At 42.8% G+C, this 15,333-nt stretch overlaps 1 protein-coding gene across 2 annotated transcripts in view; it reads left to right on the top strand.

Annotated features, from left to right (window-relative positions):
* ANAPC2 (anaphase promoting complex subunit 2) overlaps window positions 1-15,333 on the top strand; it is a 110,842-nt gene that overhangs the window by 72,907 nt on the left and 22,602 nt on the right. For both annotated transcript variants that reach the window (XM_069241323.1, XM_069241322.1), the window contains one exon: window positions 12,221-12,296. In XM_069241323.1, the coding sequence (XP_069097424.1) occupies window positions 12,221-12,296 (76 nt within the window). The remainder of the gene's footprint in view (window positions 1-12,220; window positions 12,297-15,333) is intronic.

Genomic DNA, 15,333 nt, shown 5'->3' with positions numbered 1-15,333 from the left:
AAGTCTGATTTCCATCTTCTAATAGATCCACATTCTGCTGCATAAAAAGAACCAAGAGGCCTGACTGATAACCTAACATAACAGGTACTTGGAAAAGCTCACTTTTCACCCAGAAGCGTATCTTGACTCTTAATAACATGTTTATTGTTACCCAACTCAATGGTATTCACTTTATCCACCTCAAAATGATGCGAGGCAGAGAGGGCCGATGGAATATGAATCGGTGACGGTGAGGTCAAACACTGGTCGCTCCAATAGGTGAATGCATTAGTCCATTGAGTCGCCAGATCCATTTGACAGGGCACCCTTCTCTTAGGTAGATCCTCTGGCAATACTTTCCTTTGTCTTCACAATCCCATCCTCTCTTGCCATCGGATCAGATTGTCAGGTGTGCTGTCCTATACTGTTCTCAGTAGAAGATACTCTACAGTTGGTGATTGCAGTTCTGTAAACAGTATAGTGCAGGGTTGTGGCTGCTGCAAAGCACACAGAGGACCAACTTTGTGAGTTCATAAAGCTGGGCATTCCTGACTATTCCCTAGGTGAACCTCCCTCAGCTCTGAAGGAGGGTGGACCGTCTTTCTTTTTCTTTTGTTTTCTGTGCTTGTTGACTTCCTTTGCCTTGATGTTGTGGTAGTATTCAATGGCAAAAAACCCTCAATGTTGAAGATCTCAGCGGGGATACCATTGATGGGATAGAAGCCCGCCACGGTGTTTAGATCAGAAGAGTTGATCATACATACTGCAAATTCATACTTTTAAGAGTTCTTTCTGCCAAAGGAAGTGCACTACGTAGAAAAGCCTGGCATGGCAGCTGAACAGACAGCAGAGTAAAGATTCCCTTTTGTTAAAAAATCAAATGCAAAACTACTACTTCCAGGAGCTTCATGGCTGATTGCCTAAGACTACAAGTGAAAACTAAAATGTCAAGAAAAGAGTGATTGAAACATAACCAATCCTTGCTCACAAAATAGTAACTGCCACTGACCCCTAGAATCATTAATGGTGCAATGCCAAAATTCTCATCTCTGAAGGCTAAAGCTTTCTTTTTTTGAAGCGTTTTAGGGGGATTTTTACAGCAGTCATATGTACTTCATAGTAACTGCATTTAATTATCATTGGTTTTGTTTTAAAGCATCAAAAATGTTGCCACTTTATGCATGCTTTTTTCAGAAGATAAATATTAAAAAATGAACATAATGTCAGTTTAAAATGTGTTCTGGGCTTCAACATTTAGACAGCGGTATTCTAATAAAAAGTACCAGTGATGGAGAACTAGAATCACTAGTAATGTTTCCTTTCTGTGCATGATGTTAATGTGGCTATGGAATCGGACCATGCAGAGGTCTCCCTATGCCACAGTGGTTCTTAAGTTCCGTGACATCAAATACTGTGCACAGACCCCATTCCTTTGTTTCTTCAGCATCTTACTGCCTTCCACCACATTATCCCGACCATAACCTAATTTGTGGCATCTGTCACAGCCCTAAGCAGTGGCATTTATCCGGATCAATAACCCTACAATCCTGGATAATTGATTTCTGAGGTTTCATCAGACTTCTCTGACCGTTGGATGTCATTGTCCTCCTGTCAGCTTGCAGCAGTCAATCGTGAAAGGACATATTAAACTTTACAGAAGGTTCCATGCATACTCATACATTTTCAGTTCTTCCTGGGCTCATGCTGACACAGCAGCAGGTGGTATGGATCATGGCTTGCCCTTCAGTTAGTTTGGCCTTGCTTTGCTGCTCCTCCTTTAACCCGGGAACCCATGATTAGGCTATGAATTTTGCATTCAGTAAGAAAGATCTTTTCTCATTTTGAAAGAAATTCTGGGGACCTGTGTAAAGGAATTATGGTATTGGATAATTGACGAATTTTCAATAATGCCACCAAGGCCCACCCTGAGAGCTTTTGTGAGACCCTTGGAAAATCAGCTCATTTAAGCATGTGGCAGTTTTTTTTTTGTAGCTCCTTCAACAGATAGGTTTGCTAGGAGCAGTCATTAAGCAGATATTTTTATCCAGGAGGCATTCATTTTTCTGAATGACTCCTTGTGACCTATGATGGATGTTCACCTGATAAGACTTCTAAATCATACATAACCTGCAAGGTTGAATCCTGCATTTTTCAGGGAAAATCCTGTCCTCTTCCCAAGGACATCCACACATGCGAGCTAACAGTAATTCTGTGGCTTTTCAGTTTTTGATTCCCGAACCCCCAGAATTTGTCTGTGGGGCTATTATATGGGCCATTCTGTATCCTTTCTGCAAGAATTATGCATGTTACTTGAGCGGATGTTCAAGCGCTTCAATGTTATGGCCTTCATCATTATTACATTGCAAGCATCTGAATGAATGTTTCAGTGACATTTTGGGGTGTTTTATTCCATATAATATTTGCCCCCTTAAATGAAGCACACTAAGATGCATACTTATCTGAAATGAAATGTGTTATTTCTTTCTGCACAGCCGCTCAACTGTTTGCTCAGTGTGTAAAAAGTATTGGATAGAGCAAGAAATATGCAAGAAGAACATGAACTATTTACATGGATTATTGTGCAACAGTCGAAGCATTTCACAACAGAATATTTGATTGGAATGGCATCTGCTGTGGTCAGTAGCCAATAGATTCTACAGAGTTGACAATAAAAAGGAAGATCAATATGACATTATTTCTATCATTTGCTCAATAGGCATTTGAAGAGCAATCTGTGTATTTAATCAGTTCGTGGTCACATGGAGGCAATGTGATCTAAATGCCAGAACCAATGATGATTCCTTTGTAGAAATGGTTATTCAGTATTCCTTTTTTTTTTTTATTGTTAATTAATTTTGGCAATTTTCTTGAATCAGCATTACATTTGGAAGACCACCGGTTCCCTCATTCAGAGTTCTCCATCATAGATTCCACTCTGATATCCATAAACAGTATAGCATCTTTGTAAATATCTGGGCTCCCCCAATACATTTTAATGTATGACTCTAAGTGTCAAAGTTTTCGACATTTTTTTAACTCTTATTTCTTTCAAAAAAAGGTAGCAAAATCTGATTTAAAGTATTATTAGGCTTACCACCCTATTGATATTGTTTACAAAACGAACGGGAAAAGGTAGCCTTAATGATAGGTAGTGCCACTGAAATTACACATCATCTGCCAGCTGCTGCATAATTTGCAGATTTCACCAGTGCAGATAGATTAAAATGTACTAAACCAGTCACCACATGTGATGCTGCGTAGGAGCAGACCCCCTTTCATTTGCTGTGTTCAGGTGTTAAGCTGATACTAATGAAGTGACTTTTGCCTAGATGGTATTTATGTGGGTTAAAATGGCAAAACAGTAAAACAGTATTGCCACAGAATATGCTCCATTACGCAGCATAATTTATTTTCTTGCCGAATAATCAGTCATTAATGCAGAATAATTTGGTCTGCCATTGCTATATGATTTCAGTTACCCTTATCGTAGGCTGTAAACAGAGTATAACTGCTACTTAAAATTTACAGAAACTGCACAGTCATGTCGAAGAAGCCCTGCAGAATTATGCAGTTTTTATGCCTCATTGAGAAGGATTCCAGGGCATGCAGCCTTCTTCAAAGGCTATTTTTCAGTAGAAACGATTTTGTTGATGTTTTGAGCCACCAACACCACCAGTGTCTGCTTGGTTATGATTCCTCTTTTTGTAAAGGCGGGCACTTTTATTTCACTGTTTCGTTGAGGAGTTTGCTTTCCTCAGCCTATTGTCTCAGCCTCTTTGCCGGCTCACTTTCATAAGTTTCCCTTCGTATGTGGTGAAGAAGTCTTTGAAGGATGTGCTTGACCTTTGTATCTGCTCTATTCCAGACTCAGTCCATAAAGAAATGTAAACTGGACCTCTAGGTGCTTTTATCGGAAACTGAGTAACAGAAAAAGAAAGCACCTCGGAGTGAAACAGGTGAAAGTTGGTAGAGTTCCTTCTTGATGCACAGCAGCAGTACAGCGAGGGAGCAAGAATCCTCCACTTCTACTGCGTGTGGGATCTGGTCAAAACCCTCCTGCCTTGGAATCCCCAGATTTCCCCTAGCATTGCCGCCGGTCCAGTTTCTGGTCGAACATCGAAGTCATTTTGTGCTTTCAATTTTACATGGAGTCACCAAGAACTTCTTAAGCGTCAAGCTCCTGTGTGTTCCAGGGAATACGACTTAATGCCCTCATGTGAATTTCCAGTGTGATGTCTTACAATAAGATTGATTTTACCATCATCCACAGACCCTGGATAACTCTTTGCTGAATAGCTTCCACTGATTCTGGCTTCAGAATATAATGTACCACTTCCTTGGCAATCTGGGACAATTACTGCTGAGCAACACAGCTTTCCATTATTGCATATAGTACTCGATTTTCCTTTCCCTTTCCAGCCTGCTTCCTGTTCAGAGTTAAGGGGACCCCATTTGTTAAAATTATGATGCCACATAACGGACATGTCCAGTGTTCAGCAAAGAAATTGCACAAAGAAAGCCATGATTAAAATAAGTCAAAGGAAGAAAATGTGAAGCAACAATTGACATTAAATAGAAAATGAGAGCGAACCATGAGTTATTCAATGATGTTGCTTGGAACATCGATGTGGTACTCCAAATTGACAGCTACCTATATACAGATTTTAGGCCTGTCATGAAGACGCAGCTGACTGCAAGACAATTTGTTACCAATTTTGGAACATATGCATAGTTGACTATAGCTTAACTGAGAGGCGTTCACTGTCTCACATCATGGCTTTTGGTGTACAATTCCACCTTATTTGGATCTCTTATATTGCAAAGCATGAAGGACTGCTCTTCATCTGACAAATATACTAAATCATCGCACATTCAGTTTTTATCTCTCACTTCAATTTTTCATAGAAAGCAATCATTTCTGTATTGTCTTACAACAGTTTGCTTTTTCATATGTTTCTGTCAGATCTCAGTTGTGAGGCACTATCACCTTTACTATCAAAACCAATACCAGCACCATTACAACCACAAGTATTTTCACCCCTCTTACCTCCCTTTATCGTTACTACCACAACAGCATTTGAGCATGCCCATGTTTGCATGCTAAATTACCCGAAAGTTAAACCTGTGCGGATTGCCTATGCTTGTTCCACCAGAATCAAATATTATGTGATGATCCGTGAACAAACCTTGTGAGGTGCTGAGTACAGAATTATTTTTTATTTTATTTTAAATTTAAATTCTTAGACCAGGAATTACATTGGCAAATTTACCAAAGTTTCACGTCTGGAGAAAGAGAGAAGCAGGAAGATCTAATATTTGAGTTGAAAATAGAGGCAGTCCTTTAATCTTTAAAAGTCTGTTAACTCTTTGACCTAATTTCCATGTGCCATGTAAAGTCAGATCTTAAAGTCATGACTATCGTAGGCAGAGAAGCTACAAAAAATGCCAAAGATATCAGGCATTGACTTCAGAAATGTAAGTCTGCCTTTTCCATTTATCCTTTATCGCCATTGTATTAGATGCACAGAATTTTTCCTACTAATGTAAATACCATGTAGCGCATGAAAGTAAAGAGGCATGCATAATATCTTGCCTGGGGGTAATAACTCATCTAAAATGAATAGATACTCTCAAATATATCAGTTTTTCGATAACAACAGTATTTATGTAAATACATAGTCCCACTTTATGAAGCTGGAGTTAATCTTGTACAAACTGAATTACAAATAAGGCATGAAATTGTGCCCAACCTGGGTGTTTGGCCTGTTGTTGGGTCTAGTAAAGATATCATACCAAGAGAGCCATCAATTAATTATTCTCAATTGTGAACAATAAAGCACATTTTACGAAGAAGTGTATGCTAGCCCTGTTTCCACTTCTGCCCACGTCTGACCCCCCAAAAACTTTCAGCACAACTTTCTTGTGGTAAAAACTGAAAATGGTCATAACGAGTCAGAGCAGGGGGCACTTTTTCCTGGCAACATGGGCTCGCCCAATAGGCATACAATCATCGTATCCCCCCAGCATCTCTTTTGAGGATCACAGCTCAAGTTTAAGTATTGATTGTTTGACTTGGATTCTTCTCAGTGGGTAAGATTATAGGAAAAAGTTCGATGGCATGTGTAGCTGCAGATACACATGCTGTGCACATCCCGCCATCTGGTGTTGGGCTCGGAGTGTTACAAGTTGTTTTTCTTCGAAGAAGTCTTTTCGAGTCACGAGACCGAGGGACTCCTCCCATTTCGACTCCATTGCGCATGGGCGTCGACTCCATTTTAGATAGTTTTTTTTCCGCCATCGGGTTCGGACGTGTTCCTTTTCGCTCCGTGTTTCGGGTCGGAAAGTTAGTTAGAATCTCGGAAAAAACGTCGGTATTGTTTGCGTTCGGTATCGGGTTAGTTAGAACAAATCGACACCGAATTTTGAAGAGCTCCGGTGGCCCTTTGGGGTTTTTCGATCCCCCGTCGGGGCCTGGTCGGCCCGGCCACGTGCGACTTCAAGGCTGATGGAACGGACCCCATTCCGCTTCTGTCCAAAATGCCATCACAAGTATCCGTATACAGATCACCATCTGGTCTGTAACTTGTGCTTGTCCCCCGAGCACAAGGAGGATACTTGTGAAGCCTGTCGAGCGTTTCGGTCGAGGAAGACGCTGAGAGACCGAAGAGCCAGGAGACTACAAATGGCGTCCAAGCCGACAGGTCAAGATCGTTTCGAGGAGGAAGAAGAAGCTTTCTCCGTCCACGAGTCGGATTCTGAAGAACTCGACGCCGAAGAAACATCCAAAACCGTGAGTAAGACGTCGAAAATCAAGACTCACCAGAAGTCCACAAAAGCCCAGGGGACGCCACCGCCAACAGGCCATGGCTTAACCCGAAAAATAGGTGACCGATCATCGGCACCGAAAAAGGGCACGCTGGGGGCGAAGTCATCCGACTCCGGTCGAGATACCGCCACACAGCAACCTCGGAGCCGAGACAGCGGCTCCGAGAAACTTCGGCACAGAGACAGCGGCACCGAGACACCACGCCGAAAACAAAGAAGGGTTCTTCGGAGCCTAAAAAGACTTCCGAAAAGGTTTCGGTTCCGAAACATCCAGCCTCGGAGCCGAAAACTAGTTCCTATACAGAGGAACAAGGATTAACCTCCCAATTACATAGATTTGGAGAGGAGCTTCAAGCTGGAGAGCCTGACTACACACAGAGAAGGCTTCATATTCATGAGGACACAGGGAAGATAACCACTCTTCCCCCAATCAAAATTAAAAGGGAACTTGCCTTTCAACAAAAAGACAAGCAACCACAAGCAAAGGTGGCAAGAAAAACAACCCCACCACCGTCTCCACCACCATCAATACATGCATCACCAGCAACAACTCCACCACTGATGCACTCACCAGCTCATACTACAATGAGTCAGGATGATCCCGATGCATGGGACCTTTACGATGCTTCAGTGTCTGACAACAGCCCAGACTCCTATCCTACAAAACCGTCACCTCCTGAGGACAGTTCATCCTACACACAGGTGGTCGCAAGGGCAGCCGAATTTCACAACGTCACCTTACATTCTGAGCCAATTGAGGATGACTTTCTGTTTAACACCCTATCCTCCACCCATAGCCAGTACCAAAGCCTTCCCATGCTCCCAGGAATGCTAAGACATTCAAAACAAATATTTCAAGACCCAGTTAAAGGCAGAGCCATAACTCCAAGGGTGGAGAAAAAGTACAAGCCACCGCCAACAGATCCAATCTATATTACAACACAACTAACACCAGACTCAGTAGTTGTCGGGGCAGCTCGTAAGAGAGCCAACTCTCATACCTCAGGAGACGCACCACCTCCAGACAAGAAGAGCCGCAAATTTGATGCTGCTGGAAAACGGGTTGCAGCACAAGCAGCAAATCAATGGCGTATTGCCAATTCACAAGCACTTCTGGCAAGATACGACAGAGCTCACTGGGATGAAATGCAACATTTCATCGAACACTTACCCAAGGAGTTCCAAAAAAGAGCGCAACAAGTGGTGGAAGAAGGACAAAGTATCTCAAATAATCAGATACGGTCTTCCATGGATGCAGCAGATACAGCTGCAAGGGCAATAAACACTGCAATCACGATACGAAGGCACGCGTGGCTGCGCACTTCAGGGTTCAAGCCAGAAATCCAACAAGCTGTGCTCAATATGCCATTTAATGAACAGCAATTGTTTGGGCCGGAGGTGGACACTGCCATTGACAAACTCAAAAAAGACACCGATACAGCCAAAGCCATGGGCGCACTCTACTGCCCGCAGAGCAGAGGCACATTTCGGAAAACACCTTTTAGGGGAGGGTTTCGAAGTCAACCCACAGAAACCACAACCTCACAAACAAGGCCTACTTACCAGGGTCAATATCAAAGGGGAGGTTTTCGGGGGCAATATAGAAGGGGCCAATTCCCAAGAAATCAAGGAAAATTCCAAGGCCCCAAAACTCCTCAAAATAAACAGTGACTCACAAGTCACACAACCCCATCACATAACAACTGTGGGGGGAAGACTAAGCAAAATTTTACAAACTTTGGGAGGAAATAACAACAGACACTTGGGTCTTAGCAATTATCCAGCATGGTTATTGCATAGAATTTCTCCAATTCCCTCCAAACATCCCACCGAAAACACACAATATGTCAAAACAACATATAGATCTTCTAGGACTAGAAGTTCAAGCATTGCTACAAAAGGACGCAATAGAATTAGTACCAAATCTAGAAAAAAACACAGGAGTTTACTCACTGTACTTTCTAATACCCAAAAAGGACAAAACTCTGAGACCAATACTAGATCTCAGAACTCTAAATACCTACATCAAATCAGACCACTTTCACATGGTCACATTACAAGACGTAATCCCACTGCTCAAACAGCAAGACTACATGACAACACTAGACCTAAAAGATGCGTATTTCCATATACCAATACATCCTTCACACAGGAAATACCTAAGGTTCGTATTCCAAGGAATACATTACCAATTCAAAGTGTTGCCATTCGGAATAACAACCGCGCCAAGAGTTTTTACAAAATGCCTGGCAGTGGTAGCTGCACATATCAGAAGGCAGCAAATACATGTGTTCCCGTACTTAGACGACTGGTTAATCAAAACCAACACGCTAAAACAGTGTTCACAGCACACAAAATATGTCATACAGACCCTTCACAAGCTAGGTTTCTCCATCAACTACGCGAAGTCACACCTTTTGCCGTGTCAAACACAGCAATACTTAGGAGCGACAATCAACACAGCAAAAGGGATTGCCACTCCAAGTCCACAAAGGGTTCAAACATTTCACAAGGTAATACAAGCCATGTATCCAACCCAAAAGATACAAGTCAAAATGGTAATGAAACTCCTGGGCATGATGTCTTCATGCATAGCCATTGTCCCAAACGCAAGATTGCACATGCGGCCCTTACAACAGTGCCTAGCATCACAATGGTCACAAGCACAGGGTCAACTTCTAGATCTGGTGTTGATAGACCGCCAAACATACATCTCGCTTCTGTGGTGGAAGAGTACAAATTTAAACCAAGGGCGGCCTTTCCAAGACCCAGTGCCACAATACGTCATAACAACGGATGCTTCCATGACAGGGTGGGGAGCACACCTCAATCAACACAGCATCCAAGGACAATGGGACATACATCAGAGGCAGTTTCACATAAATCACTTAGAACTGTTAGCAGTATTTCTGGCGCTGAAAGCTTTTCAACCCATAATAACCCAAAAATACATTCTTGTCAAAACAGACAACATGACAACAATGTATTATCTAAACAAACAAGGATGGACACACTCGACACAGTTGTGCCTCCTAACACAAAAAATATGGCATTGGGCGATTCACAACCACATTCGCCTAATAGCACAATTTATTCCAGGGATTCAGAACCAGTTGGCAGACAATCTCTCTCGAGATCACCAACAAACCCATGAATGGGAAATTCACCCCCAAATATTGAACACTTACTTCCAAATTTGGGGAACACCACAAATAGATCTATTTGCAACGAAGGAAAACTCAAAATGCCAAAACTTCGCATCCAGGTACCCACAACAGCAGTCTCAGGGCAATGCGCTATGGATGAACTGGTCAGGGATATTTGCTTACGCTTTTCCCCCTCTCCTTCTCCTTCCATATCTAGTAAACAAGTTGAGTCAAAACAAACTCAAACTCATACTAATAGCACCAACATGGGCAAGGCAACCTTGGTACACAACACTACTAGACCTGTCAGTAGTACCTCATGTCAAACTACCAAACAAACCAGATCTGTTAACACAACACAAACAACAGATCAGGCATCCAAATCCAGCATCGCTGAATCTAGCAATTTGGCTCCTGAAATCCTAGAATTCGGACACTTAGACCTCACACAAGAATGTATGGAGGTCCTAAAACAAGCTAGAAAGCCTACCACTAGACACTGCTATGCAAATAAATGGAAAAGATTTGTTTATTTCTGCCATAATAATCAAATGCAACCCTTATACGCATCTACAAAAGATATAGTAGGATACTTACTACATTTGCAAAAAGCAAAACTAGCTTTCTCTTCCATAAAAATACATCTGGCTGCAATTTCAGCTTACCTGCAAATTACGCACTCAACTTCATTATTTAGGATACCAGTCATAAAAGCGTTTATGGAAGGCCTAAAGAGAATTATACCACCAAGAACGCCACCAGTTCCTTCATGGAACCTCAACATTGTCTTAACACGACTCATGGGCCCACCTTTTGAGCCCATGCACTCTTGTGAAATGCAATACTTAACGTGGAAAGTTGCATTTTTAATTGCCATCACATCTCTAAGAAGAGTGAGTGAAATTCAAGCGTTTACTATTCAAGAACCATTTATTCAAATACACAAAAATAAAGTTGTTCTACGAACAAATCCCAAATTTTTACCAAAAGTAATCTCACCGTTCCACTTAAATCAAACGGTAGAATTACCAGTGTTCTTCCCACAGCCAGATTCTGTAGCTGAAAGAGCACTACATACATTAGACATCAAAAGAGCACTAATGTACTACATTGACAGAACAAAACTAATTCGAAAGACAAAACAACTATTTATCGCCTTTCAAAAACCTCATACAGGAAATCCAATTTCAAAACAAGGCATTGCTAGATGGATAGTTAGGTGCATTCAAACCTGCTATCTTAAAGCTAAAAGAGAACTGCCTATTACACCAAAGGCACACTCAACCAGAAAGAAAGGTGCTACCATGGCCTTTCTAGGAAATATTCCAATGAACAAAATATGTAAGGCAGCAACATGGGCTACGCCTCATACATTTACCAAGCACTACTGTGTAGATGTGCTAACTGCACAACAAGCAACAGTAGGTCAAGCTGTACTAAGAACATTATTTCAAACTACTTCAACTCCTACAGGCTGAACCACCGCTTTTGGGGAGATAACTGCTTACTAGTCTATGCACAGCATGTGTATCTGCAGCTACACATGCCATCGAACGGAAAATGTCACTTACCCAGTGTACATCTGTTCGTGGCATTAGTCGCTGCAGATTCACATGCGCCCACCCGCCTCCCCGGGAGCCTGTAGCCGTTTAGAAGTAGATCTTAAACATTTGTACATTTGTAAATAGATTACTTGAAACTTTATTATGTACATACGCATTCACTCCATTGCATGGGCACTACTACTAGCATACACAACTCCTTCCTACCCTCTGCGGGGAAAACAATCTAAAATGGAGTCGACGCCCATGCGCAATGGAGTCGAAATGGGAGGAGTCCCTCGGTCTCGTGACTCGAAAAGACTTCTTCGAAGAAAAACAACTTGTAACACTCCGAGCCCAACACCAGATGGCGGGATGTGCACAGCATGTGAATCTGCAGCGACTAATGCCACGAACAGATGTACACTGGGTAAGTGACATTTTCCTTCTTATGTCAAGCCATATACATGATTACCACTTAGTGCATTTTTTTTTTTTAACCACAACCTTAGTTGTGGATTAATGAGAATTAACCGTAGTGGGTTATTCCTATTCCCTGCAGTGCTGTGTTAAAAACGTACTCAGTCTGAAACTTGTAAGTCAAGCTTGCACGTCCAGTATCCGTCTTGTTATTTATTCAGCACATTTATATAATTGAGACCATTCCGTTTGTTTCTATACTGAACAATTAAGTTAAACATAATGTTTTCTTTAATTTTGTTCCTTCAGAGAAATCCGGAATGTGGAGCTGTTGAAGTTACGGTTTGGTGAAGCACAGATGCATTACTGTGAGGTAATGCTAAAGGTAAGTGATGTTTGTTAGCTGGTAGTCATGGCAATGTTTACTTGAGAAAATCGACACTTTTTTTTGCGACATAGTGTTGAAGTATCTTCCATTTCAGAAGTATATTGGTTTTCCGTATTTGTCATGATATTGAGGCCTCACCAGCTCACGCATTTCTGATGGATACTTCTGACCGCAGATTCCTCCCCTGTGAATATTTTCCAGATGTCAGACTGGAGCGGAAAACACTAAGGCAGTACTCCTGAGTGCCGATAGGTGGCAGCGTGAGGCTCTGCACTGACCTTATTCCGCTCTGAAAATGAGGCGTGCCAACATCAGTTCCTTTATTTCCATGCCTTCAGATGCAGGTCCCGAGCTCCGCTCCTTTTGTCTCTGACAAGAATTTTCCTGAAATTTTCTCAAAAACAATTTCTAGTGTTCAAGGGAAATAAAATGTCCCGCCTAAAACAGAGTTTGCATGGACTGTTGCAAACAAATGTCTGTGACAGATCCCCACGAGGTGTACCTCTGGTGCCTAGGGTAGAAACACGACTCAAAAGCCTGTGATGACTCTGCCCAGATGAACCGTAAGGTCATGAGCTCTATGTACCAAAACACCGCAAGACTCCACACCATTCCCGGTCAAAGTCGAGAGCAACGACCCGTTTCTACAGCAGATTTTTATTCCTCCAAATTTGGGTTAAATTGAAAAAAAAGCACAGATGTCCAAGTTTTGTCTAAGCCTCAAGGGCATCAGCATGCTGTGTGGTCTTGCTCACGATCTCCTGAGGAACTGATTCAGTTTCTGATCTCGATGTACCTCACCTTTCCAGGTCGTGAGCAATGTCGCAGCAAATTGAGGCCTTTAGGGAGTCTGCTGCATATTTTCGGCACGCTTCTGGCTCCCTCTGGCGCATCTCCAGTCCCCAAGGATCTGCAGAGCCCTCCAGGATGGCTCCCCAAGTCGACTCACAGCATGTGCCCCTGGAACTTGCTTCAGGTTCTACTTTGGTTCAAGTGCCACAATCTGCGTTTGTCCCTTTGACATCAGCTGCACCGGCGCAAGAGGAGATTCCACAACCAATATTGCTTTCTGTCTCCGAGGCGATCACAACTCGGCCAAGGCCATAGCCGTGCCCTGATACTATTGCGGCATCCTCTATTTACAATCATTCCATGACTTCGACACACTACTCCTCACACGCAGTCACGCAAGGGCACATCAGACTGTCTGCTCAGAATCAGACCAAAGGCAGACTTTTTATGATGACAGGGATAAATTTGTTCAACAATATGATGAGGAAAACAGGTACAAGGATCTACAAGATGCCAGTGGCCTAGACGTCTTCACAACCTACATTAGTTTCCCCTTCCAATCCAGCCCCGGAGGAGAGTGTATCATTTGCTGTAGTGATCAGATGAGCTGCAGAGGTCCTTGACCTCCAGCTCCCAACTATGGCTAGGCACCTACCGAAAAAGCTTATGCCATTTAATGAAGGCTTATGGATGGGGTTTCAGCCTTTTGGCAAAACAATATGGCACTCTGGTTAATACCAAGGTTGCTCATCGCCACAGTCAGTCTCCAGATGACCTGACTTTGTTATGCAGCATCCAACTCCATGGAGTTTGATGGTGCAGGTGTCCACCAGCAAAATCAACCCCAATACCTTTCCTCATCCTTCCTGACCACAGATCCAAGGGTATGGAGGTGTTTGGCAAGCTTTAGTTTTCCTCTTCCAGTCTTATCCTTGGTCGACTAAATGGCGGGTGCTACCTTGAGCGCTACACCCAAGCTCTATAGGACATGGTCAGTCAGATGTTACCACGGTCTGTGACGACTTACAGGCATCTTTGGGCCAAACTATTTGGGACAGCTGGGATGCGGTTAATTTGTTATCCGGTCTTCTGTGGAAATGACTGAATGCTTGGATTAGTCAATTGGCACAAGCATGGTGCTTCGGTGCCATGCTTGGATGAGGTTTATGGGCTTCTCAGGGGATTTTCAAATATCCTTCATAGATATACAATTCCGTGGCTTATAGCTCTTTGGTAAGAAGCCAGATTCTGCTTTCAAATGGCTTAGAGGGCTGCGCCACAGCTCATTCTTTGGGTCTCTCTGCATGTGCCATGCAGTTTTCCAAACATGTTTTTCTTTTGCGAGTATATACTAGACGTATTGCATAACAAGAAAGTGAGACAGCACAGCAAGCCCCTCAGTGTTTTCGAAGTCTGGTCTTCAGCTCACAGAGGCAATGTCCAGTACAGCACACAGCTCAGTCCCTTGCCCTCCTGCAACAACCTGAAAATTGCTTCAGTGTGCACTCTTCCACACACCGCCACCCTGTAGTAGGGAGGATCAGCCATTTTCTTACCCATCCTTTTTTCTGGGCAAACTGTTTTTGAGGACTCAAGCTGCTTTTCTGCTAAAAGAATTGACACCTTTTCATGTTGGGCAGGCCATCCCATTTCCTGCATTTTTTACCCCTTGACAGAGAAGGAGAGACTCCATTGATTGGATGCCAAAAGAGTCCTGTTTTTACATTGATCCCACCAGAGCCCTTTGGGCAGATGATTAGTTCTTTGTTGGTTTCCTATGGGCGTTGAAAAGCATGGCAGTGCAGAAAAGAATAATTTCTAGATGGCTAGTGGTCTGCCTTAAAATCAGCAATGCACTGGCCAAGAAGCAGCCCTCCTAAGGCTGAAGGGCCCATTCCACTCGATCTAAGGCTGCTACTGCTACGTTGGCATACAGAGCGCCTATCTTGGACATCTGTCAGCCATTTTACTTATTTGGTCGTGCAAGTCTTTGGCCTGAACCATTACACATACCCACAACCTTGGGAGGTACTGCTTTGGTATCTATTCCCAAGGTGAGGACTCTGCGGTTAGAAGTATCCATCAGAAGAACAAGTTACTTACCTTGGGTAGCGCTCTTTCTGGTGGATACTGTTGTTTAACCGCAAACTCCTCACCTCCCTTCCATCTTCTTGTTCAGTGGTATGAACTCTTTTTTCCATCTTAAAATGTCCCAGCCTAGGTTTTGACACACAGGACATAC

This window comes from Pleurodeles waltl, chromosome 6 (assembly GCF_031143425.1).
Source record: "Pleurodeles waltl isolate 20211129_DDA chromosome 6, aPleWal1.hap1.20221129, whole genome shotgun sequence".
NCBI classification, from domain to species: Eukaryota; Metazoa; Chordata; class Amphibia; order Caudata; family Salamandridae; genus Pleurodeles; species Pleurodeles waltl.
The sequence above is the reverse complement of the archived record's forward strand: the minus strand, read 5'-3'. Positions and strand labels throughout refer to the sequence as shown.